This window comes from Lepidochelys kempii, chromosome 8, assembly GCF_965140265.1.
Source record: "Lepidochelys kempii isolate rLepKem1 chromosome 8, rLepKem1.hap2, whole genome shotgun sequence".
In the NCBI taxonomy this organism is placed as follows: Eukaryota; Metazoa; Chordata; order Testudines; family Cheloniidae; genus Lepidochelys; species Lepidochelys kempii.
Genome location: NC_133263.1, coordinates 7883257 through 7909348, shown reverse-complemented (window position 1 = coordinate 7909348; position 26092 = coordinate 7883257). Strand labels below are relative to the sequence as shown.

General features: G+C 43.1%; 1 protein-coding gene across 4 annotated transcripts in view; it reads left to right on the top strand.

Annotated features, from left to right (window-relative positions):
- The window catches only part of CANX (calnexin), a 63176-nt gene that overhangs the window by 25357 nt on the left and 11727 nt on the right, over window positions 1-26092 (top strand). Inside the window, exons 1-9 of one of the 4 annotated variants that reach the window (XM_073355388.1) lie at window positions 6547-6624; window positions 15104-15144; window positions 18572-18757; window positions 19214-19287; window positions 20103-20161; window positions 20415-20556; window positions 21449-21530; window positions 23242-23434; window positions 25658-25847. In XM_073355388.1, coding sequence (XP_073211489.1) covers window positions 18575-18757; window positions 19214-19287; window positions 20103-20161; window positions 20415-20556; window positions 21449-21530; window positions 23242-23434; window positions 25658-25847 — 923 coding nt within the window. In that variant the 5' untranslated portion in view covers window positions 6547-6624; window positions 15104-15144; window positions 18572-18574. Of the gene's footprint in view, window positions 1-6515; window positions 6625-15103; window positions 15145-15645; window positions 15725-18571; window positions 18758-19213; window positions 19288-20102; window positions 20162-20414; window positions 20557-21448; window positions 21531-23241; window positions 23435-25657; window positions 25848-26092 lie in introns of those variants that run through there. The other 3 variants (XM_073355387.1, XM_073355390.1, XM_073355391.1) reach the window with 3 other exon arrangements.

The window sequence follows — 26092 nt, the reverse complement described above, 5'->3', positions numbered from 1 at the left end:
CAGGGATGGGGAGGGTTGTATAACACCAGAAAGAGCTTCCCCACCCTCTTTCACTTTTGTGAAGACGACGCAAATCATTCTTTAAAAATTCTGATTTGCAGGCAAATATTTGCACCTCTTCACCAGGAAATATTAAAACATAATAACATTTGATACAAAATGCAAATAAACAAATTTCCCTTGCTGATGGCCAGAACTTTAATCAAGTTAAAAGAACCCACCCAAATCCAGTCTTCCACTTCAGCTGCTGAAACCTCCTCTGGCTGGACTTGAAGTGCCCTGGCCAAATGTATATGCTAGAAAATGTGAATTGTGTCCTTCCTTGAATCTCAAGCTTGGTGGGGAATAGGAGTGTGCAGCTTCAAATTCTGTGACCTAGAAGGTCCACTTCATTGGGACTGAGTCCCTTCTCCACATTAGTGATTTCCTGTAGGTCCAAAATGAACCACTGCAGAACCTCAGAAACCTCTCTTTAATCCTCCAGCACTAACCACATTTGGTTATCTGTCTTCTTTAGAAGGAGGAAGTGGTTGACAAGGTTTTGATTGGTTTCAGAGTAACAGCCCGTGTTAGTCTGTATTTACAAAAAGAAAAGGAGGACTTGTGGCACCTTAGAGACTAACCAATTTATTTGAGCATAAGCTTTCAATGCATCCGATGAGCTGTAGCTCATGAAAGCTCATGCTCAAATAAATTGGTTAGTCTCTAAGGTGCCACAAGTACTCCTTTTCTTTTTGCAGATACAGGTTTTGATTTGTCACAGAGAGCTATGCTAGACAGAAGGCTCAGGGGAATTATTCAAATCCTTAAGTTCTCTCTAAGGCCTTGTCTATGCTGGCAAGTTACTGTGCAGTAAAGCAGCTTTCTGCGGTGTTACTCCTGAGGTGTACACACTGCCAAGCTACTTTGTGTGCAGAAACTCCTCAGTTGCAGCATTGCAAAAAAAGCCACCTCGACAAGAGTCGTAAGCCTTAAAGCGCAGACGATCCGGCACTGTATTGGCAGTGTAAACACATTACAGCACAGAAAGCAATCAACTGGCCTCCGGAAGTGTCCCATAATCCCTCAAGTGGCGACTCTGCTCCTCGTTTTGAACTCGGCTGCCCTGGAGACGTGTGCCCCTCCCCTTTCAAAGCTCGTTTCTGACAGCCTTTGGGTGCTGTGCTGATCTGCTCCGGGACACAAAGCAAACCATTCATGTGGAATGCGCCTGCTGTTGAAAACAGAGGGGTGTGTGTGTGTGTGTGTGTGAGAGAGAGAGAGAGATTGCTGTGCAGAGAGCTGGGAAGGGAGGTGGGCGCCTCCCCCTGCCTCAGGACTGGTTGCTTTCTGCCGCTGTCTGAACTTACAAGACAGCATGCTGACACACTGTTCCCCCAAAACACACTGTCTCTTCCCCCCCCCGTACACACACGCACTCCCTGTCACACACTCTGCCTCCCCCCACCCCCACTTCAGTTGAAAAGCAGCTGGCAATGTAGTAGGATGCCCATGGAACAGTGGGAAACCTGCATTGTGGGATGCTGTGCCTGCCCCATGAGGCATTGCAAACCCTTCCCAAAGCCCCCTGCGGCCAGTTGCACCGTGAGATAGCGACCACAACGCACTGCTGGCTTTGCCATTACAAGAGCTGCTACTGGGGATGCACGCCACCATCACAAGAAGCACAGTGTGGACATGCAACAGCAGTTTAATGCCAGCGCTTTAATAAAAGGGGTATAACTTCTTGTGCAGAAACTTGCCAGTGTAGACATACCCACAGGGCGTCTACACTGCCCACGTTACAGTCCAGCCACGGCAGTGCTGTGACGTGGGCAGGGTAGTCACACTTTATTGCTGGGGGAGAGCTCTCCCGGCGACGCAAAATAACCACCCCAAACAAGCTTTATTGCCAGGCCCTGTCGATACTGGCACTTTTCGGCACTAAAACTTTTGTCGCTCAGGGGTGTGTTTTTTTCTACAACCTCTTATGACAAATATGCTAGTACAGAAGTACAGTAATGCAGGCATAAGGCCCTCACAGGGAATACCACTGGCCCAGAGGGCATTCTGGAGCAGAACAACGATGGGCCAGAGGAAGAAGGAGGTGGGAAGGGACATGGATGGAGCAGTCCAGTGCCTTGGGTAGTCCCACGCTGCCACAATGCCCAGAGGAGTCATGAAAGCTAGGGTGTAATTTAGGGGAGTGTTCAGTACTGCCCTAGGATATGTCTGGGCCAAACTGGCCCCTGGCAGATACAGATTCAGATAGGCACAAAGCAGCCCCCTCAACTCAGTCCCTATGCTAGCCAGAGTGTCTCTGCCAGGATGAATTCCCTTCCTTGTCTCTACATTTGGAAGTATATAGGATTGTTTTTGCAAGAGTTAATACAACAACTTGGCCCCATTGTTTATTTTAAGCTTTCATATGGCTTGAGTTTCAAGGAGCTGCCAGTTTCATGTTAACTGCAGTGGAGATGTCTAGCTTCAGGGTATGGGTGTTGTAATGACTGCGTTCCACCTCATCCAGTTGCTATATCTGAATATGTGCTCAGAGAGCTGCAGCTGCTGTCAAGAGGCATTGGGGGCAGGATGAGGAGATTAAAAAGGCAGCAAATGGTGATATTCTCCCAGGAACTGATCCCATCTCTCTCTCCCCTCTGCTTGGGTGAGTCTGAAGCATTATGAGCCTAGTGTGCTCTGGGCTGTAAAGTTGTTATTCTTGGGGGTGTCCCTGACCCCTTTAATTATAGTGATTTTTAGACGAGAGTCCCCTATTTCCACCCAGCTGCAGTTGACGACTGCTTTTCCCTATCTCCGCATTTCTGTTCACTGGTGGTTTGACCTTGGACCTCAGTTGCCTCTTCCTTTTAACATCTACCCCTTTCCCTCCATTCATTGTAACTAATCTATAAAATTCCTTGCATCCATCTTCACTGCTTTTAAAATGTCAACTCTTCCTTTCCTTTAGACCTTGTCCATATCTCTTTCTGCCTTCCTGGATCTCTGCCCTCTTCTTGCAAGTAGCTGTCTCTATATTTGCCTGACTTCCTTACAGAAATAGCATGTCATCATGCATTATTCTACACAGAATACTTGCTGGAGCATATGATTATTGCCCAACACATGGAAAGGGGTTTTTCTCCGCTCTCCCAGAGCAAAGTTCAAATGAGCAAAAGTCACTTTTCTCCTCCTGTTCAGTTGTAATTACTTCCTGCTGCCTGTCAGTGCACAGAGCCATTGGTGGCCCCAGAGCTCCTGATCTGGTTTATTTTTCATTTGCTGCCTGCTGATTAGCTGTGGAGTGAATGAGTCCAGGCAGCTTTGTTTCTATCATCTGCAGTGAAAACAGAGCTCAAAGTCTGTGAGGGTGCAGCAATGGTATTGCATATGGTGGGCAGGACACAGGAAATTTATATCTGTAGGAGATCCAGACTTGTAGAGAACTGAAAATAGGAGGCAGCTGAAGGAAAAGAGGTGCTGCTGTTCTCTTTCTGATCTTGGAGGCAGTGCTAGAGAAGAAGTAGTATCAGATGGAGAACCAATTATTCCAGGGGCTGGCTAATCTCTTCTTGCTTTTGAATTTCATGCATTTACAGGAAGATTCTGAACTTTCTGACTCATCCTCAGTTGTGCTCATCTCCCCTCACGACATTGTGGTGTTGCACTACTTATGCTCCTTAGAATTTACTTTCAAAACCAGCAATGATTCCTTTAGACAACAGTTTATCAGTGAACACAGATAACCTTCCTGATGGAAGCATTTAAAAACACTGGCAACGGCCTTATGTCACAAAGTTGTGTTTGCCCTGTGGTCTCTGCCATCTCTCTCTTTCACCACCCTTCTCCCTAGCATTCTTTGGGCTGACCTCAATAACCTGTGCTTGCTTAACCACCAACTCAGCCAAAACTCTGGTGTGTGCTTCTGTTTTTCCCTCCTGTCTTGTCTGCTGCAGCAGGCTTTTGTGTCTACTTTGCATCCATCTTGCCTAAACTCTAGCCTCTCCACTATCATTTCTTGGCAGGTCTCTGAGGATTTGTCTCATATGATTCTGATGGGTGCTCCTTTCTATCTTGTGCTAAAAGGATTGAGCTGGAAGTTTTTTACCTTGGCATTTAAGGCCCCCTAATCTAGAATGCGATCATATTTGTGTGATTTGTTTGCTGCTGTTTCTCTGCACACCTATCAACAACTTGCACTCAGTTTCTGGTAGTAACCACAATGAGGTTTGAAACCGCCTTTCTAGAGAACCTGGCTTTCTAGAAAAATTTGATAATGAATTCAAATTTTGATACAGATTGGGATTCGTTGATCTCATTTATGTTGAGCCTGAGCTCTAAATATTGGGCCTTTGCTCAGTGTGGTGGAATTGTCTCCCTGGTGACATTCATCTTGCTGATTCATTATGTCATCCTAAAACAGTTTTACATTTAAAAAAATCATGTTACACCCTCACCTGGGCAATAAAATCAGAGACTACTAGTATAGAACCCACCCTTTGTTAGAACGGACCATTAAATGTTATCTGCCTAGAAGGATTAATGATGCTAGCAATCTGTGTCAACTCTCCCTAATCTGAGATCCCTATTTGCCCCTGGCCTACACTGACCTTATTATAAGTTATGGAGAGGGAATAGGAGCCAGAGACTCCTTGGTTTTCATCCTTGCTGTGCCAATAATTTGTTGTGTGATCTTTTGCAAACTGCTCACCCTCTCAGTGCCTCAGTTTCCCAGTCTAAACAATGGGAGACAGTACTTCCCCCACTTCACAGCATTGGGAAGAGAATTATGAAGCTATATTTGCAACGTACTTAGCATTTACAAAACATTTTATATCTGCAGTGTTACCTCATTTCAGAGAAATTAATACAACATTGCTTAGCTTTTTATATTATGCAGCAAAACCTATCTAAAGCAACCAGCAAGAGTTCCAGCACTGTCTCAGTTGCACTCATGATGATAATAAACTGGCCTGTGTATGTACGTCACTGCCATCTACTGGATAGAATCAGAACTGCTCAACTGTGTGTCACAGACCCTGTGTTCTGCTAGATTCTTCTTTTAGTTCATACTCGTGGAATAGAAGGGTGGGAATTCTGTCCTTGCTGTTACAGTAGTGTGCAGCACAGTGATACATGTGGAGTGACAGTGTTGCCAAATCTGGTAATATTTGCAGGTATAAAAATGTCATTAAAAAAAAATCACACCCCAGGCCTCAGGTGTAGTTCTAGGATGGCCCCTGACAGATCCCCAGAATCTTGGCCATTTAGGTACCTCCAGAACACTGTGGGTGTGCCCTCCACCAGCATGACCTCTCAAGCACAGCGTGCGCTAGCTCATGCTGCATAGAGGACACCATTTTAAAGAGCAGGACCCTCTGTCAGTACTGAAAACAGGACTGTCTGGCTTAAAACTGAATGAATGGCCTGCGTAGGTCATGCACGTCCTCTTTTCAGTCTTGCTCTCACAGTTGGTCACAGCGCTATGCGCTGATGGGCGGGTCCTGGGCCATGTACAGTCCTCAGGATGGAAGGGGAAGGTGTGAAAGACGCAATGAGAAGTGCGTTATCAAGCTGCTATAACTGCCCTGCAGTTATAGGGTGGCAGACTTGGGCCGAGGGAATAGACCATGGACGTAACTGATTCCTTGGTTGTCCCTCCCCAGGCACTAGTCCCTGTGCTGGCCTCTGCCAATCCCCCCGCCCCTGGCTCCCATGCTGGCTTCTGCCACCCCTCCCAGCACTAGCCCCTATCCTGACCCCTGCTCGCCCCCTCCCAGCACTAGCCCCTATCCTGACCCCTGCTCGCCCCCTCCCAGCACTAGCCCCTATCCTGACCCCTGCTCGCCCCCTCCCAGCACTGGCCCCCTATCCTGGCCCCTGCCCGCCCCCTCCAGCACTAGCCCCTATCCTGACCCCTGCTCGCCCCCTCCCAGCACTAGCCCCTATCCTGACCCCTGCTCGCCCCCTCCCAGCACTAGCCCCTATCCTGACCCCTGCTCGCCCCCTCCCAGCACTAGCCCCTATCCTGACCCCTGCTCGCCCCCTCCCAGCACTAGCCCCTATCCTGACCCCTGCTCGCCCCCTCCCAGCACTAGCCCCTATCCTGACCCCTGCTCGCCCCCTCCCAGCACTCGCCCCTATCCTGGCCCCTGCCCGCCCCCTCCAGCACTGGCCCCCTATCCTGGCCCCTGCCCAGCCCTCCCAGCACTGGCCCCACTGCTATGGATCTCCCAGGCTCAGGGAGGTCAGGACCCAGGCGCTGCTCCTTTAAGAAGCGCGACACTTCCTTACGCAGCAATCTGACTCTTCTTCTCTCGCACTCCACCGCCTCTCTCCGGTTAGCCAGTCGGAGCATACTTCCGGCGTAGCCTCCCAGCCTATCGCTGCGCTCCACGAAAGGCAGCGCCGTTAGGGCGTGGTTTAAGGCGGGAGAACAGGCGAGTGGCAGCTCCGCTGGCCAATCAGAATGCGACATAATCGCCGGCGCGGGAGGTCGGTTGCTGGCTCAGTCAATGGGGATGTCGGGGTGGGGCGCAGCTGGCGCGCGGTAGATAGGCGGGCGGGCGGCCGACCAGTTCTCGTTAGGGCACGTGACGGGGGAGTTGGGCCTGAGGACGGCGGCTGCGGGGGGCGCGCGGCGAGGTGAGTGTTGTAACCCGCGCCCGGTAGAAGTGGGGGGCGGGGCAGGGCCTGCATTTCCCCCAAGCCCGTCGGGAGGCTGGGCAACGGTCGGGGGTGCCGAGGGAAAGGGCTCGCCCGCGGGGCAGGCTGGGGTATTGGCGGGGTGAGGGCAGGAGGGGCCTGGGTGTATGGGGAGGGGGTTGTATTAGTGGGGCAGGCAGCGACTGGGAGAGGGTTTGGGGGGGCGTGGCAGGGCCTGGTATGAGGGGAGCGCATGGGCGGGGGGAGGGGGCAGGTGAGGCGCAGCTTGGGTGGGTCTAGGCCCCTTCGAGAACTGTTGCGGTGCGGGGGGCCTGGGCCTGTAACGGGTGTGCGGGGTGTGGCTAGGCACGCGGGTTGGTGAGTAGGTGTGGCTCAGCCCTGGAAGCATGGGGCCCTGGGCGGTATGGGGAGGGTGTGTGAGGCAGTCCTGGGGTGGGCATGCCGAAATGGGAATACCGTGGTTGGGTACACACTGACTGAGCCAGGGAGAGGCCAGGCTGAATTGGGAGTCCAGAAACGTGAGGTGAATGGTGATTTTAGCACGTGTAGTCCAGTCTGTTGTGCTCACAGGACTCTACGCAAGCAGCGTAAGTGACCCATGCACTTCTATTAAACCCTGTTAGACTTAAAACAATTGTGGCGGACAACTACTAGTCCATTCTGGTAGATTCTGAGATTGTCTACTCCCCCCAGCCATGAGAACAGGCAGTGTGACTGACACAGACCGTCCAGGGAGAAGCTAATACGGCATTTAGTCGTCCCAGTGTGATATGCAACAAAGATTATGGGTTTGGGTGAAAGGGATGAAAGACAGATGTAGAGTTGTTGGGCTTTTAATATTGGTTGAAAGTGGGAGGTGAAGTCACTAGGATTCGATCTCTTGTTGTAAAAATCAGGATGTTCAGAAATGGCTCTTCTGAACAGACAGCTCTGCAGAGGGGGATGTAGAGAATGAAAGATAATATCAAGACTGTGGCAATATGAATGGAGCTAGGGCGAGAAGGGAAACAGATGGAAGTTACTGGAAGGGAAGAGCTCAAACAAGAGAAATAAGAGCCACCAGGTGTGGAGGAGGAAATGGAAATTAAACAATATACCTAGTAAAAAGCATGGGAGAACAAAAGTGACCTACAAAGTGCAGACTATTCAACCGCACCTCCTTAACATTTGCAAAATTAAAACGTATACTTCCTGAACTTAAACAACTGTTTTAGCTGCGTTCATCTTTTTCAAAATAGTATGTAACTGGGACCCTAGCTCTTGTTCAACATTGGGTGTGCCCTCATACAAACCTTGGATTGAAGCAGATGCTTTCTATCTTGCTCCCTGCTAATCATCCTGAAAAGAACAAACTTCCCATTCAGAGTTGAGGGAGAGTTCTCTGGACCGTACAACAATAAATGCTACAGGTGATTGGATTATGGAGTAAGCAGCCATCTGCTTTTAGAGTAACAGCCGTGTTAGTCTGTGTTCGCAAAAAGAAAAGGAGTACTTGTGGCACCTTAGAGACAAACCAATTTATTTGAGCATAAGCTTTTGTGAGCTACAGCTCACTTTATCTGGAACTTTAGCTGAGCTGACAACTGCCTTTAAGTGTCTTGTTTGGATATAGCATGAATTAATTTCTCATGGCAAATACTAGATAGTAATAGTAAATATTCTCTAAAATGTGGAAGGTAGTTGGGTTATCTCTGTTAGCAGTGCTCTTTTGTTGCTGCAGATATTCTTTGCATGTGGTTATATTAAACTGCAAATCATTCTAGCATGAAGATATTTGTGTGCACTTGAAAATCAGGCTTAGGAGTGTTCTTGAATAGAAGAGTGTTTTTATTAACTACTCTGATTTGGCAATAATCTTGTTATCTGCCTCTGGGTGTGGTGCCCCAAAGCACTTGAGGGTTGCTTTGTAGGCAGAATGACAGTGACCATCTGTGCTCTAGTGAAATTGGAGAGGTAACACTAAATAGGATTATACATTTTTTTTCTGAATAGCAACCACTGAGAACAATGGAATATTTGACTTTGTGTACAGCCTGATGCAATTAGAACTGACTTGCAAAACTCTCATAATGGTCTCTTCCAAAGAAAAGGTGAAGTGAGCTGTAGCTCACGAAAGCTTATGCTCAGATAAATTGGTCAGTCTCTAAGGTGCCACAAGTACTCCTTTTCTTTTTGTGAATACAGACTAACACGGCTGTTACTCTGAAATCTTCCAAAGACGCTACTGTTGGAATCCAGCCATGATATCACCTGGATTTAGCCAAAGCACTTTAACATAATTTTAAAGTAATTTGGACTCAGATTCAGGATGTATGTATAAACTTCTTAAAGAGACTCAATAGAAATTAAGTTTACAAAATAAAACGTATTGAAATTTCTCTGCAGCATCTGTAATCGAAATATGGCAGTAATGGGGTAGGGTCTGAGATGTTCAGTAAAATCGACCTGGTTTCTCATTTTAAGATGAATAATGGTAAATAGAAACCCCAAACTTTCTTAGCAGGTATAAAATCTCTCAAAAGTACTCCTTAATGTGACAGATCCCTACGTTCCTTTTAAAACCTCATTTCAGCAGATTTCTGCTCTTAAGAATTCACTTTTATTTAATATTTCCAAAATAGACTGTTAATGTCGTCACCCCCCCACCCCCGGTCTTGATCTGTGGCATTTGTCCTCTTGTCTCTTCAGTGCTTGTCTTCATCTGTTTAACTTGGCACTATACTGGAGGAACTCTGTTGTGGCTGGAAGGAAAGCTGTTGCTTTTCATCCCAAGACAAATTTGAGTTGGTTTGTAGACATGACAGCCAGACCGTTAAGAATGCTTTTCCCACTAAAGATTTCTTGTATCTTGAGATCTCCATAATTTTTTTTTAAGTGCTACAAGCCTGTCTGCCTTGGTTTAATGGTCAAAAAGCCTGCAGTTCTGCCACTGATCTCTAAGGGCTTTCAGGTATGCATGAATGACTTTTTTTTGCTGATGCAGTAGTGCATAATTCCTTTCCTTTCCTACATCTCCATTGATGCAGCTTATTTTTGGAAGCTGATGTATCTGAAACACTCCTACTAAAAACAGACTTTACTTGGGTGTTGTAGATTTCTTTTTAATAGTAATTTCTGAACTCATTGGTAGGCTCATGATGGCCCAAGGGAAATCTTTGAAGATTCCAAGTAAAGCTCTGGATACCTGGCAGTACTTGTGAAGTTTATTGGAGCAGAACAGCTCCGAAACACATGCTAGGTGGAGATTGCCAGTCTGTGGCCTATTATAGGAAACAAAAATTAAGAGCCTTAAGATATAAAATTTAAAACTTAAATTCCGGGGGTCAGATCTTTGTACAAAGCAGGTAGAAGCAGGGTCTGTCGGTCTACCCATGAGCATGTTCACTGTGTGTGATGTCCTATAACTGCAGAGCTTTGAACACACACAGTAGTATATAAGGGCAAAATATTGTGTCCTAATCCTTCCCATACCATCATACTCTCTCACCCTTCTGTCATGTTGATTGATTGCTTTTCTCTGCAGGTAAGTACATACAATTTCTGCATCAGCAGCATCTTTTGGAATAAATCTGAATGTTCATACAACTAGTCAACATCATATGTTCTTTGTATTAAGTCAAGTAGTCTGGGGGCTACTTATTATAGTAGCCCCCAGAAGCCCCAGCTGAAGTCTGGGCCCAATCATATTATGTGCTATGTAAGGACATAATGAGACCTCTAAATAGACACAATGAACAAAGGGTGGGAGAGTGGAAAATATATTCCCATTTTATAGGTGGGGAAACAAGCCAAGAGAGTAAGTCTTGGCATAGGTCATGTGGGAAGTCCATTCCCAACTTTACTGTGGAATGTAGGTCTCATGAGTCCCAGTCTGATGCTGCAACAATGGGGCCATGTTTCCTCTTTGTTATAGGCTACATGTACAAAGGATACCAAGCAGTGATTAAGCTGATTATAGTCCAAAAATTCACTTGCTATCAGCTCTTCTTGACTTGGTTGTAAAAAGAAATGCTGTATCAAATGGGCAGAACTTTGGGCAGCACAAAAATGCCAGTAAATAAGTTCAGATGCCTTGTAACAGGGAAAATTCTGTCTATTAACAATTTTTAGTGTTGTAAATCTTCACATTGTACAACCATATACAACTATTCCTTGCTCTGAAGAGCTTATGGTCTCACATGCAAGACAGCGAAGACTTGAGTGGTGTTCCATAAGGCAGGTTGCTGAGGCGGGAAAGGTAGGAAGAAAATTGATCTAAGCCACAGGCTGACCAGTGTCCCACTGACAAACTCAGCTGATTTGGTTAATTTAACTTAGGATGGTATTTAACTTGAAGGTTTGAATTACCTGATCATTGCAAACTTGACCCAAATTCCTATTCAGTGTGTTCTGTCTTATTTTTCTGGGATCACTGCTCCCTTTAGTCTGCCTGCTTTTTGAGGAGTTCACCAAATGGCTTTATCAGGTGCCCTTGTTTTATGTACATAGCTTAAGAGAAACTTCTACTGCTTCAAGAGTTCTGGAGTAGTACTTTCTTCCCCCTGTCCACATTGTTTCATTTTAACTACACCACTGGTCAGTATTTCCATTATGACACCTAACTCTCTTTTGGAATGAAACTCTGTTCCTATTTCTACTTACTGGCTGAATAACTGTCTGTGTATGTGGGGGATGGTCAAGTGTTAGAACTCCTTTTATGGTGTTACTATAATTTGCTGTGGTTTAAAATTCATCATTATGGAGCAGACTATGAAGGCAAAGCTATTAACATCTTAATCTTTATATGCATTCATTCTTTAAGCATCTTAATTGCACATAATACAGACTCTCAATACCAAAGACAGATTCCCTCATGGATTGTCATAATGGTTTTAAGAATGTTTTCCTGGCCAGGAAAACAAGACTCCCTAAGTATGGTCTGTGCTTTCATGATTGGGCTGATGTAGGTCATCAGAGATGTTTTTATTTCAAATGTGTATTACAATAAAATTTTTTTAAGCCTCTATTTAAGAAACATTAGGGCTGCTGGGAGACTCAGTCAAGAATTTAATAATCCAACATACTCAGGGCCTGTCACTTTCAGTTTTTATTTTATTTAATTTTTCCCAGGAATTTATTGGTGCTTATTACTACAATAACAAAACCAGGTGAAAATTGGTGCAAAAACCTTAATTTCTCTGGATAAGTATCAGGGCTCATTTTGATGGACTGAAGGACGGGGGGAAAAAGTATTCAGTAAATGAAGGCTTCGATGAATGGAATTCAATATGGTTTGCTGCAGAACGAAAACAGAACTCAAAACACAATGCCACTTCTGAGTTTAAGAAAACAGTATATCTAATCTCCAAATAAAACTTTTTTAATTTGAATAAACAGATTGCTGTTGTAGACTTAGAACTATTAGCCTATAAATATTTACATTATTAATTGGGCCACACAATTTGCAGCACATACACTAAACTTTATGCTTCCTGTTCTTTAAACTTTCAAATACTTTTTTGAGTTCTGAAACAGATTTTCACTTTCTTCCTATTTCAGTGTGTAAAATCTTTAAACAGTTATCTGCTAACTGCTTGAAATGTGTATTTGGTAGGCACAAGATTCATCAGTATGTTCAGATGTGCATGCACTTCAAAGCTTGCATGCATGCCAGTTTGTGTGTATCTTCTAGACTAATACATCAACAGACACCTTTGCATATACACATAGACTAATGTATTATCATAATACATTATTTCATGCAATGTATTGTATTTTCCTAATAAAACAAGTTATTTTTCACATATTTGAATGATACGGAAGTAGGGTGAAAATCGGGGAGGGGGGATGAATAATGCTTTTTGTAAAACCTGGGATTTTTTGGTAAAAATTTTTTTAAACTGAAAAGGGGACTTAAACATACTCCATTCTTCACTCATTCTGAAGTACCCTGGTGTTGTAGAGCTCCCCTTTAAGTGTTGCCTGTGTAGATCCATGCTCCTGGGAGAAGCACATCCTGATGCACAAGTTCAGAAGCACAGAAGAGGTGTCTGTTTTGACCATTTTCCCCTCACTCTAAACCAGCGGTCTCAACCTTTTTATGCACAAGATCACTTTTTTTTAATTTAAGATCTACCCAGGATCTACCCTGCCTCGCTCACCCCATTTCCTCCCTCCCTCCATCCCTCGTTGTCCCCCTCCTTCCATCACTTTCACCAGCTGGGGCAGGGGGTTGGGGTGCAGGCTCTGGGCTGGGACTGAGGGGTTTGGAGTGTGGGAGGGGGCTCTGGGCTGAGCCTGGGGAAGGGACTTTGGGGTGCAAGCTCTGGGAGGGAGTTTGGGTGTAAGGGTCATATGGTCACACTGCACCTCATCTCATAGAATCCACTGGACGTTTCATGAGTTTTACTTTTTGTTAGTGTCATTTATGGTTTATAGATCCAAAATCCTTCAGGGATTGTCACAACTCAATGTAACATTCTCAACTACTGGGTGTGCATTGGCTGAACCTGGGGCAGTGGGTTGGGGTGCAGGAGTGAGGGGTGCAAGCTCTGGGAGGGAATTTGGGTGCAGGAGGGGGCTTGGGGCTGGGGCAGGGGGTTGAGGTGCAGGAGGGGGTGTGGGATGTAGGATCCAGCCAGGAGAGCTTTCCACAGGCAGCTTGCGGGGCTCAGGCAGGCTGCCTGCCTGCCCTGACCCCACGCCTCTCCTGGAGGCTGCTGGCAAGTCTCTGCAGCCCCTGTTGGGGCAGGGAGCGACAGCAGGTCTCTCTGTGCTGCCTGTGCCATCCTTGCAGCTCCCATTGGCCGGGAACAGGGGGATGTTGCCAATGGGAGCTGTGGGGGCGGTGCTTGCAGAGAGGGGCAGCGCGCAGAGCCATGTGCTGCCCCTTGCCCCGGGCTGCAGGGGCGCATTGGCCCCTTCGGGGAGCGGTATGGGACTGAGGTAGGCAGGGAGCCTGTCTTAGCGGCAGCCACACTACACCAACCGGGAGCTGCTGGTTGGTGGTGATCGGGAGGGAAGTATAAAGAATAAAGAACCACGACCTTTCCCAAAACAGGTAGGCAGTCTTGTGCTTGACAACCACATACCTTTTTAAATTGGGCATCTTTTAAGTTGGGACTTCATCATAATTCAACTCTGGAAATGTTGAAATTGGAATGATTATACCTGAGGTGGAAACTTGAGAGCTAAAATCTGGCCTGACTTATACCTCAGACAAATGCATTAATTTTAAATGGCATAGCACAGAGGAATTGGTAAGGCAGAATTTGACCCCTGGTAACTCTTGATCTGATTGGTGAAGCATTTCCCTGTAAACTCTCTAGTCACCTGGTGATGTTCAGTCTAACATTCCAAATGAAATGTTGGAGGCTCTTGCTTCTCCACTGGGCAGTATCCTTTGTAAAATCCTGTGGGGCACTCACTTCCTACAGTGGCCAGTGAGCTAGCGCAGAGACCAAATTGCTTACCAAAAAAAGAGCTTGAGCTTTTAAGGATAGCAATGTTTGCTTTGTGGTTGTGGATTTATAAACTCTGTTCCTTTGATTTCATATTGTGGTTCTTCAGTCACAAGACAGACACTTGACTCAGGTTGTGCCCCAACCCTAGTAATACCCTTGCAGAGTCCCAGAGACCAGGCTCCAGCTGGAGCCTGAACATCTGTACTGCAATTAAACAGCCCCATAGCCTTAGCCCCACAAACCAGTCAGCAGACACAGGCTAGCATGGGTGTTTAATTACAGTGTAGGCATACTGTATGACAGGGGTAGTCAATTCTTTTTTGCCAAGGTCCAGATTTCTTAGTCAAGGTAGTCGGGGTCCAGACTCCAGAGAAGAAATAAAAACAACCCCATAATAATAAGTAAATAGATTTCAGGGTCTCTTAAAGAGTCTGGTGGTCTGAGCTGGCCTGCAGTCCACCTACTGAATACCCCTGCCCTGTGAGGTCAATGACCGCTCTGAGATTCTGAATGTGGTTTATGCATAGTGCAAAATATATATAGCTGTTGCGTAGTGATGTGTAATGTCTTCTCCCTTTTAGTTGTTGGATGAACTGAGACCTGTTTAACACAGAGCTGCTTGGTGCAGCAACTGTCTGGTTGGGATGTTGCCATAGGTAGAAAGCATATAATACAAGCTGAAGATGGATTTAGCGTAGGACTGTAAAAATACAACGTTGCTATAGTCTTAAAGCTTCCCTTTTTGTTTAAAGATTCTATTCTATTTTTTTCTAATCAGACTCTCTAGATGTTGCGTATGATAGTAAAATCTGAAGTTTAGCTTTCCCCCTTGAAAGACTTGACGTTCTCAAGACTTGTTTCTTTAGAAAGTTGCAACATTTTGTTCTCAAAAGCATATATGTGCACCAGATAACATTGTTTACAAGCATACTGTCAAATTGCCCACATATAAGAATTTTCAATATGTAACAACAAATTATTAGGAGAACTTAATTGTGGTCTCTTTGGCCTTGCAGTTGCAGCTCAATTTTAGAAGGAAGCTGAGACATAACTTACTGTAAGTAAACAAGTGCACAGTGTGACAGAGGTATTGTATGAGCAATCAACAAATGACATTATGCTGAAACTTGTCATTTGAATCTTTTGTGATGTGGCAATGATGACCTACAAAATTGCTGGCAGTGCTACAGTACTGTCTTATTTGGAACTGCAGAGTCTCTTGATTTGCTTTTTGTCTTGGGTTTTTGCAACCCAACAGATTCATTGATATAGGTTTGCAGACTTGTTTAAGTAACTGGTTTAGCTTTCTGCACTGATTCAAGTGTTGAGATTTTTGTTGAGGGAGGAGGGATGGGATTTTTTAAAAAAGCAATGTTTAAATTGCTGTACTTGTGCATAGGAATGCATTTTAGGCTCAAACTCTACTGTTCCTGTAATGGAATACCTGCAGATGATGATGGCAATGCAAGATGTTCATCTGCCTTGTATCTGTCCTCAGAATGATCTGTCAACTTTATATAAACATAGTGTTTTTTTTTTGTTGTTTTTTTTTAAATAGTGGTATCCTTCCATGGAGGGAGACATTTCATGTCCTTGATTCAAAGAAACAATACTGTCTGTCTGTGGGAGATACTTTTGTACGTGAGCAGCAGAAAATTACAAGTTTTTTGGGGGGAGACTGGGGGATAAGGTGGGATTCATGATCTTGAAGTTGGAATCTTTATCTAGAGAACACCTAGTAAAAACACAATGTAGTAAGGCTACCTAAAAGGAATACTGTACTTTTCTGCTTTGCACTTAGGCACAATAGTAATCGGTAGGGGTGGATAACAATATAGGGTTGTCAGGGATTTGCTGTCCGCTCCCTGTGTCAGTCTACTTATTTGGGAACTGCACATTCTCCATCTCTGTTTCTTCTGTTCAAGAAGTAAAACAATACTTGCAACACCCCAAAATATCCTTCTCAGTGAGTAATATCCTTTGAACTACAGCTCTGAGAGTCTAGCAAACATTGGTCATCACCTTATGCTCTGGTTACTTCAGAGCATAAACTTTAATGAGCTATCTAAAAACGGTTACAGTATCATGAGTCTTTGGATTCTGGATTATTTTTCTTATTACTCTTTTGTGGGGGGTGGGAATTGAAACTACTCTTTAATGGGACTCAAGTGGCTGAGTATATCTGGTGAGCTTGCATCAGCACACAGCCATGTCTAGGCCTCTGTTGGCAGCATCAATTGACCATTTTAATATAGAGTGGAGGAACAAAAAATGGGGTAGAGGGGAGCAGGGACAGAAATCAGGGTCTTCAGATGAGGGACAGTGGCCTTCACAAGCTTTCTGATGGTGGGTGGATTGATTTTTAAATCACTAATTTTAATTGACTTAAATCAGGAAGCAGAAAACTTGATTTAATTTTTTTTTAAAATTTGCTTTGTATTTGTACTACTTTGTTTTCCTAAAGAGGTTGATTCTCATTATGGATTTTAATGGTTACCATGTTGATTTGTAACTAAATATATAGCCTTTACACTAACTTGGTGCTTCCTTTTTGCTAACTGGGGAAAAACACTATATCTGTAGTTAAGCAATTACGTTGTGTATGCAGTGTACTTGTAGCCATGTTGGTCCCAGGATATTAGAGACTCAAGGTGGTTAAGGTGATATCTTTTATTGGACTGACTTTTGTTGGTGAGAGACACAAGTTTTTGAGCTGACACAGAGCTCTTCTTCAGGCCTTCAAGGGGTATGTTGAATTGAAGACGAGCTTTGAAAGCTGGAGAGCTTGTCTCTTTCACCAACAGAAGTTGGTCCAATAAAAGATTTTACCTTAACCACCTTGTCTCACTTAATATGTTAATATTTACATTATTTGTTTGGAAATGGTGGATGAACTTATTTACTAGATTAATATTTCTACTTGTGATGGAAATTAAAATTCAATTATGCACAAAACAGCACTTTAAAATGCTTTTATTAAGTATACTTGATACATAGGAAAGAAAAGCTTACCAAAACACACTTTTTAAAAAAAATTCAAACTAAGGAAGCGTATGTAGTTAAACTCACTAACTGATTTGTTTCTGGTCACCATGTCATTCAAGATTTTTAGAACTAGTAGATCTCATCCTCTTATGATTTGTTTTTATTCATATATTGGAGAGGAAAACAGTTTTTTCTGTTTTTTAAACTCCCAATTGATTTCTTAATTTTGAATCGGCAAGTCATTGAATTGAACTAGTTGAGTACATGAAAAGAAAAAAAAATTCTATGCACCTGCAGAAGAGGCTACTGGAGTCAAAAGTTGGCTTAGTACTTCAAATTTTGGTTCCACATGTTTAGCCAGTGACTTCCTCCAGTTCATTCATTTGACTTTATTTTAAAACTTGTTAGTGAACATGTACTGCTTAATAATTTTATTTTTGTTTGTCACTAAACTGTTATAGTAAATTTAGGCCTTAACATAGGTTGTCACAACTTAAATCTATTTAAAAAATTGATTCAAAAAGAAAATCTGTACTTTTTAAAAAATAAATTAGATCTTTTTAACCACCCTGGTAGGTGATGGTATAAGCAGTAGTTAAAACATGTAACTGCCTATGAGAACTGAGCTGCAGAGCAGTCCATAGTGCTTCATCCTAGAGAAAGAAAGTATCTTTTTCAAGAGTGATCCTGCATGTACTGTGCCTGGCCAGTTGATCAAGGCCTGCATCACTCTTAGGACATGGCTACACTTGAAGATGTAGAGCGCTGGGAGTTAAACCAGCCTTCAGGGAAAACGCTGCCGAGTGTTTACAGTCTCAGCTGGAAGCGCACTGGTGTGGCCTCATTAGCAGCTCTTGCAATGCCACAAAGAGCAGTGCATTGTGGTAGCTATCCCAGAGTTCAGATGGTTGCAACATGCTTTTCAAAAGTTGGGGGTGGGGTGGAGTGTGACAGGGAGTGTGTTGTGTGTATGTAGGGGGAGTGGGTTTTTGGGGTGCTGAGACTGTCAGCATGCTATCTTGTAAGTTTAGACCCTCTCTCCCCCCTCCTCTCTCTCTCACACTCACATCAAGCAACATTCCACATTAATGCCTTGCTTTGTCCCGGAGCAGATAAGCATGCCAGTAAACACAGGCAGGTGTCTATGGCTCCTATTTTCATGCTGTAGAAGAGTATGTGCAATCCCTGTATAGCAATTGATGCTTCTGTAGCATTTCATACAGTATACTCCAGATGTTTGGTCTCATTAACACTGGTGCAAGCCATGTACAGAACAAGATATGCACAGGACTAAGAAAAGCAACATAAAGTGTACCGAGAAAGAAAGTTAATAGGCTTACAAAGTACAGAGAGTTGAGAAACATAACATGAAGTGATCTCTTCTGGACTGCACTTGCTCATTTGCTATTGGGTACTTGTCACTAAACTACAGAAGACCGTGCCCTTTATCTTGCTAGTGGGTATAGGGTTATAATGCTTGATCTTTTCTGTGTGTACAGACCATGGAACTAAAGTGGCTGCTGTGTGTGACATTGCTGATACTTGGGTTAGTTGATGTCCACACACATGATGGGGAAGATGACCATGGTGGTGATGTAATTGATATTGAGGATGACCTGGAAGATGGTGTTGAGGAGGTAGAAGAGTCAAAGCCGGAAGCCAGCAGCCCTCCTCCATCCCCAAAGGTTTGACTTAAATTTACAATGATAAAACAAAATTACACTTGGGTAGTCTGGTTATTGTAACCTGTCCCGTCTTGGTCTGATCTGGAGGCTATCTTGAGCATAAAAACTCAATATGCCAACAGAGTGACTGCATTCATTTTAAAGAAGCATTGCAATGAAACTTGAGCTGCATTTCTTCCATAGGAAAATTTCTTTAAGGGCATTTGAATCTTGTGATGAGATACCAGGATTTTGCAGTGCTAGTACTCTTAGACTTCGGTATTTTTATCTTCAAAATAAAATAATAACTTTCAAGCAATGGCATCCAGATTTTGGGGAGTGTCAATAACTTAAGATGCTTCAGGCAGAAAACTTGTCTGAGTCAGGAAAAGTGGGATGAACTCAAAGCCTTGTAATTTCCTAGGGCAGCAAAGATGTTTAAAGGTCTGTGTAGACTTTTTTCTTCTCCTCCAATAGGTTACCTACAAGCCCGCAGTTCCAACAGGAGAGGTTTATTTTGTGGAAAACTTTGATAAGGGAACCCTGGAAGGGTAAGTGCGATCCTCAAGATGATTTAATAATGTAAATGAATTAGTCAGTTTGGACCTTCAATAAGGTGTAATAAAATACAACATTTCCAGAGTAACCATTCTTGAATAGCTAATGTTAATATGATTAAAGAAAAGGAGGACTTGTGGCACCTTAGAGACTAATCAATTTATTTGAGCATAAGCTTTCGTGAGCTACAGCTCACTTCATCGGATGCATTCATGAAGTGAGCTGTAGCTCACGAAAGCTTATGCTCAAATAAATGTGTTAGTCTCTAAGGTGCCACAAGTCCTCCTTTTCTTTTTGCGAATGCAGACTAACACGGCTGCTACTCTGAAACCTGTTAATATGATTAGAGTTCAAATGACCCCATATATAACCACCTTACTATACATTTCTCCTAACCTTCATATCTCTTGAAACTTTGGAGGATGTTCAAATAAGCATTTCTGTTAGGTGCTCATTAAGAGGGTACCATGTGCACATCCAGAATCACGTAAACTGGCTTTCAGTAGCCTTTCTTGGTAATATGACAAGATAGAGATAATGGAGCTACAAGCACTATCCCTAGTGGAATACTGATAATAGGATCACCGGTACAAAGCTGCTTTGATGCCTACTTCTGAATTTGCTTCATGTGTTGGAGAACTCAGGGCAGAACTCCCAAAGAGACAGATCAATGATGGGGTTCAGAATACAGTAGGGTCTAGTTAAAGGGTAGCTCTCGCAGGGGCTGGGTATTTCTTTAGAGCTGGCTTTGTATAGAAGTCTGTAACTGTATGTCTGTCCCTTACCTCTGCTGGGGATATCATTTCAGATGGGTTCTTTCCAAGGCCAAGAAGGATGACACAGATGATGAAATTGCAAAATACGATGGTGAGTGCCATCTAGCTTTGGTTCAGAAGGTATATTTTTTGGTTGTCTGTACTGCAGAGCTAGATGTGAGGTGCAAATCTTACCCTGACTAAATAGTCACGAGAATATCCTGCATATGAAAAGTGGGTGGGCATTTGGGTGTTTTATATTGTACAGAATAACAATTTTTAGTTTCTTGTTTAAAGTTAATTAAAATAAGAAAACAAGGAGTTGTGGGTTATAATAGTAATGAAATGATATGTGTTCCTTGCAGGTAAATGGGAAGTATTGGAAATGAAGGACACCAAACTTCCAGGGGACAAAGGACTAGTACTGATGTCCCGGGCCAAGCATCATGCGATCTCTGCCAAACTGACAAAACCCTTCATATTTGATACCAAACCCCTCATTGTACAGTAAGTGGAAAATAACAAGTGTTTACTTGTCCAGAAAGGGCTGATGGCTGTTAGCGGCTTTTTCCAGAATTATGTAAAGTTTGTTGACCAAACGGTAGTAAAGCATGGTAGCCCATTACCACACAAAATATTGGCTACCACTCTTACGTGCAAAAAATAAAATAAAATAATTGGGATATTGTAGTGTACAATAACTTTCTGTTTCAAGTTGTTGGAGATGCTGCTTTTTCCATCTGAATAAACTAGCTGTGTCTGAATTTCTGGAAATTAGCCTTTCCTTGCAGTGTGATACTGACAACTACAGTTGGTTCCACTTCTGTGCTGCAGCTCTAATAGTAAGGGCCTAGTGAACTGACTTGTCTGTTGTGATTGACAAGAAGAGTCAAACAGTTAGCAGGGGCAATGTAAAGACAATTCATGAATGAACAGATTTTTTTGTCCAGCCAATTGTCCTTTCTTTCTTTTTCCCTGGTAGGAAGGCAAAAACAGCTTGTTAGTGGTCTTCAACTGATTCAGCTCTTTTTTGCCATGGGACACACAGTGTGTCCAGTTTAGCAACAATTCTTAGATGGGTCATGGCAGATATACAAGAATCCAGACTTATTGGGAGTAGCTGATATGTTGGACTTTTCAAGCAAGAAAGGAGGGTAATCCGCTCATCAGTTTGCATGAGATAACGAGTTAATCATTCTGCCTGTTGCCTAGCTATTTACTTTGTGGTTCTTATGTATCTGCCTAAGATCCATTATGAAATGTGGGAAACACTTTTATTTAAAAAACCTTTTTAATTTGTATGCAAGCTCCATTACATCCTTATATGAAGGGAATGTTGTCTAGTTTATTCCATGTACTATAATGTGCTCTCTGCTTCTCTGCCCCAAATGAAAATCAGGTATGAAGTGAATTTCCAAAATGGGATTGAGTGTGGTGGTGCCTATGTGAAGCTGCTTTCTAAAACCACCGAGCTGAACCTGGTGAGTGGTGTGCATGCTCTTTAGTTACTACACCCTAAAGACAAGCCTGTCTTTCTCTTGCTCCTCCCCAAAGAAACTCTTATGATCCTAATGGACTGAAGGCAGCTGTTCGTGTTTAGGGGCAGACTTGCAGAAGTAGTCTGCACCCAGCAGCTTGTATTGTCCTTAGTGGGAGCAGATGGTTGCTGAACTCTTCTGAAAATCTGGTTACCACAATTGACTCTGGGATGCTGTAGGGGCTGAGCATTCCTGCCTCTCCCCCATAAGAATCCACAACATTCTTTTTAACTGCCACACACTTCTGGGATATCTTTCTTTCTTTTCTCTCCCTCTTACTATAAGAGTAGCCATCTCATATGGGAGGTCTGTAGAGGGCACACTAAATCGTTTATCTTGTAAATTTCCCTTTAGCTGTTCCACAATTAAACTGTACTCTTTATGCAGAGGGAAGCTAGCTGCCTGGGATTAGACAGTTGTCTTCTAAAGTGTGTTCCACAGAGGGCCTGCAAAGTGAAATAGACTGAGATGATCCTAATTATATTTCTCTGCACCAGACTTCTTGCATTTCAATCTGCTTGTAAGGAGCTTGGTGTCTGAAGTACTAGAGACTTGCTGCTTGCAGCATGGGCTAGCAGGATGCACTATGTGCAGTAAGTGTCTTGGACTAAACACATCTTGTACCTGGCCCGTGGGCCACTTTTCCAGGAGCATTATCTGAAAGATAAAATTGAGAGGATTTTGTGTCTAGCTACTGGATATTTTTAATCAAAGCCCTCCAGTTTTCAGTAGGCTTCCCCTCATGGAAATAGAAGTCAAAACTGTTGTCCCAACTCTCCTTCCCCTTCACTGTTTTTTCTGAATATTGATACAGATCCACATCTGACCAGGATATGCCATTCAAGATGTGAAAAGCTACTTAGTGATTGTACAATCACTTCTTCAGTTCTTTGTGAACTGAATGCATGAATAGGGTCAGTGAGAGTAGACAAGCTTGCTTGCAACTATTTTTGTTAAAGGGATGGCGTTTACAGATATCTAGTTAATTCTTAGAGCTTCATATAATACATCAGCCCTGTGCGTGGTACTAACTTCTGTGGTTTTTCAACTAAATTTACTCTGTTAACGCCTTGTATGTTCCCCATTGTGAGAGAACTACCCAGACTGGGAAACTGAATGTACAAGGGAAACTGTAAGACTGACTAGACACAGCAATGTCAAATACACAGTTAAGATTTCAGTTTCTTTCAGTGCTTATAATGGCTGTTGACAATAGCTTTGTTTTAAAAATGAAACTTTTGTGTTATGGGGTTTCTGTGATTTGGAATTTTTTTTTAATTGATGTCTGGCTAATCTAACAGGTTATTTTACATTTGCATACTGTGCGCCCACTTAGGCACAACTTTATGGCTTGATGCTTTAATCTTACCTGTCACTCTTGAAAACTCCCTTCTACTAGTGAGGGGAAAGTAAAGATGGTTGGACAAGATGATGGAAAATGCAGGGCCCATCTAAAGCGCCAGTAGGGAGATGGATTGGATTGTCCTAACTGGCTTCTTCCACTTCAAATTTCTGTGACTCTATCAACCATCTGTTGCTGGTTTTGATCCCAAGTATAATCAAACTGCTTAATGAATGAAGTGCATTGGCAGTGAACGCTGTCTTGTCTAAACCCGAACTCTAGAATGATTTATTCCAACCATTCTCTTTAAAGGATCAGTTCCATGACAAAACTGCCTACACAATCATGTTTGGTCCTGATAAATGTGGAGAAGATTATAAATTACACTTCATCTTTCGGCACAAGAACCCCAAAACCGGCAAGTATGAAGAGAAGCATGCAAAGCGTCCAGATGCAGATCTGAAGACCTACTTTACCGATAAGAAGACCCACCTCTATACTCTGGGTAAAGCAACTATAAACTTGGGGCGGGGCGAGTTTCAAAAAAATGTGTAGATCTCAAAAAAGTTAGAGTGAAAATTTATTTTGTGGTTTTGGTGCAAGAGAAATGGAAAGGAGTCCTAAAACAGTAACTGAATATACCATGTATGTGGACTTCATACAACTAAAACATACATTCTAAATCCCCATATGCAAAAATTGTTCATTCTTTGTTCTGTTCTTCCGTGCAAGAAATCTCATCAAGGAGCATGCACTGCTTTGAGTCTTAACTCTTGCAGGGAAAATATGGGACTCTGAATTTAGTAGGTAAAGGAGATTTGGCTTTCCAAATATGGTCTTAAATCTCTTAACTTTTAGTATAATTATATGCATTCTGTTACTGACCTGGGATCTTACATGTTCTCTAGTTGTATGCATACCTATCCATTCTTTAACTTTTTGGGATGGTGAGCTCTAAACTCTGGAGGAAATAGCAATGCTGCATCTCCCTGGGACAAAGTATTAGAAGCCCTCCTTTCAGGCAACTATTTCAACATGTCATTTTAATTGGCTTTCATTTTCACTGGCTGTACCACTGAGGTTTTCAGAGCTGATAAAGTCAGATAGGGAAAATGCAATGGAAAGTGAATGGCTGGTCACACCCATGGTTAAAATAGTGATAGGAGCATAAGAATTGCCACACTAGATAAGATCAGTGGTTGTGGTACTATATTCTGTCTACAGCAGGGGCTATCATCAGAGTCCCCAGAGAAATGTTCAAGAGGCCCTACGCTAGGAATAACTTACCTTATAGGGACAGTCTCTTCCTAACACCCATCTGTTGAAGGCTGGCTTATGCCCTTAACTATGAGGGAGTTACTCCTTTCAGAACTCTTGGTTTAGTTCTTAGTCCTGTTATCCTAATTCTGAATGTTCTTATTGGCCATATGAATATTGAATCCTGCTTAGATCTTACACTCTTGGCTTGGGCCTAAGCTCTGCTAGGTAGCTTTCGGCTTTGGAGCTCTGACTGCTACAACTGCACAGCCAGATCTCCTTAAAAATCAGCTTTTCTAGATATTTTGCTGCTAGAGAGGGGACTTATCCGTAATCTATATGCAGCTAGTAATGAAACAAGGCTCCTGACTGCATGAATGGAAGCAGTATAGAAACACTGAGCTGCTGTCTCACTGGTTGCAAGATTAAACACTGAGTGTGTTTCTGCATTTCTTCTTTGTGGAGAACAGAATGTGGAGCTGTGCTCTGAGGCTGACTGACTGAAGGGGGAGTTTTCTAAGCAGTGTGGGCAGGTGTGGGATCTAGTCTGAAAAATGACTTAAAAAAAAAGCATAGTGGGGTCCAATGTGTTTTGGTTTCAATTCTTTATCAAACATGATGAATATAAGTATAAAAAGGACACTCTAATTGCTGGTCCAGATAGAGACCCAGTTTCAAACTTCATGTCTCATTGCCAGTAATGAAGATGTCTTTGGTGAACCTATCAAACCTTCCTTCCACCCCCCCATTGACAGTTGGGAACTTGTTAAACAATTCGGTTGATGGATGGGGCAGAATAGAATCCACAGTTCTGCTAGTTTTACATGTGATACCTCTGCAAGCCTAAAGGGAGTAAAAAGCTTTTTAATTTCACAAAAAGCCAGAGATGGGACCATGAATTTATACAGAGCAGATCCATTAAGGGTGGTGCAATTTTTTTCCACAGTTACTTTTCAAGTAAATAAGGAATTACAGTTCTCAGTCTTTAAAGTACATGTCCTTACTGTTAAGAAAATAGAAGTGGCAAAGCCTGATTATCTTTTTGTGTGTGTGTGTGGAGGGGGCAGAAGAGGAACCTGATAAATCTCACTATACTAGGTTCTTCTTTATAAGTAGGGTAACAAGTGTGAGTGTGTACAGAGCAGAACTTTTTCCAGATGTAATTGATTTGGGAGGGCTGTGTAATACGCAAGCCTATTGGGTACCCAGAGTAAGACTTTCCATAAAAATCTGTCTTTATACCTTGATAAAAGACTAAATAGGTTGTTTGTTTCCCTTTAGCAGCCCCATTTGGGCATCATTGTTTAGCTGTGGAGGTAACTTTAGCTAGAAGGATGATTGTTATAGTTTTGAGGTTTAGAAAAGGGTGGTAGAGCAGAAAGTGGCAGTGAGATGTTCTAGAGATCAGTTTTCTCCTTATGTTAGCGAAAAAGGCTCCATTAACTCTTCCTCCCTGTCCCTGTTCTTCCAGTCTTGAATCCTGATAATAGTTTTGAAATCCTGGTTGATCAGACTGTGGTGAATAGTGGGAATCTCCTAAATGATGTGACTCCTGCTGTGAACCCACCCCGAGAGATTGAGGACCCAGATGACCAGAAACCAGAGGACTGGGATGAGAGACCCAAGATTCCAGACCCAGATGCTGTTAAACCAGAGGATTGGTGAGTAGCTTGGGTGGTGGAATTGGGGAAAGCCGTTGCTAGATAACCTAGTGCTGGTCTAAAACAGTTCTTAGCTAGTCATTTGTCCATTTTATTTTTATTTTTCAGTCCCCTGTATTCCAAGTTAATTGGCTAGTGTTGACCAATCTAACATTGGACATGCAGTCATTTGTGTGTTAAGCTATTTATCTCTGCTTAAACTATAGCTAAGCTTGGCAGAATTCAATTTTTATCTTTTATAATTT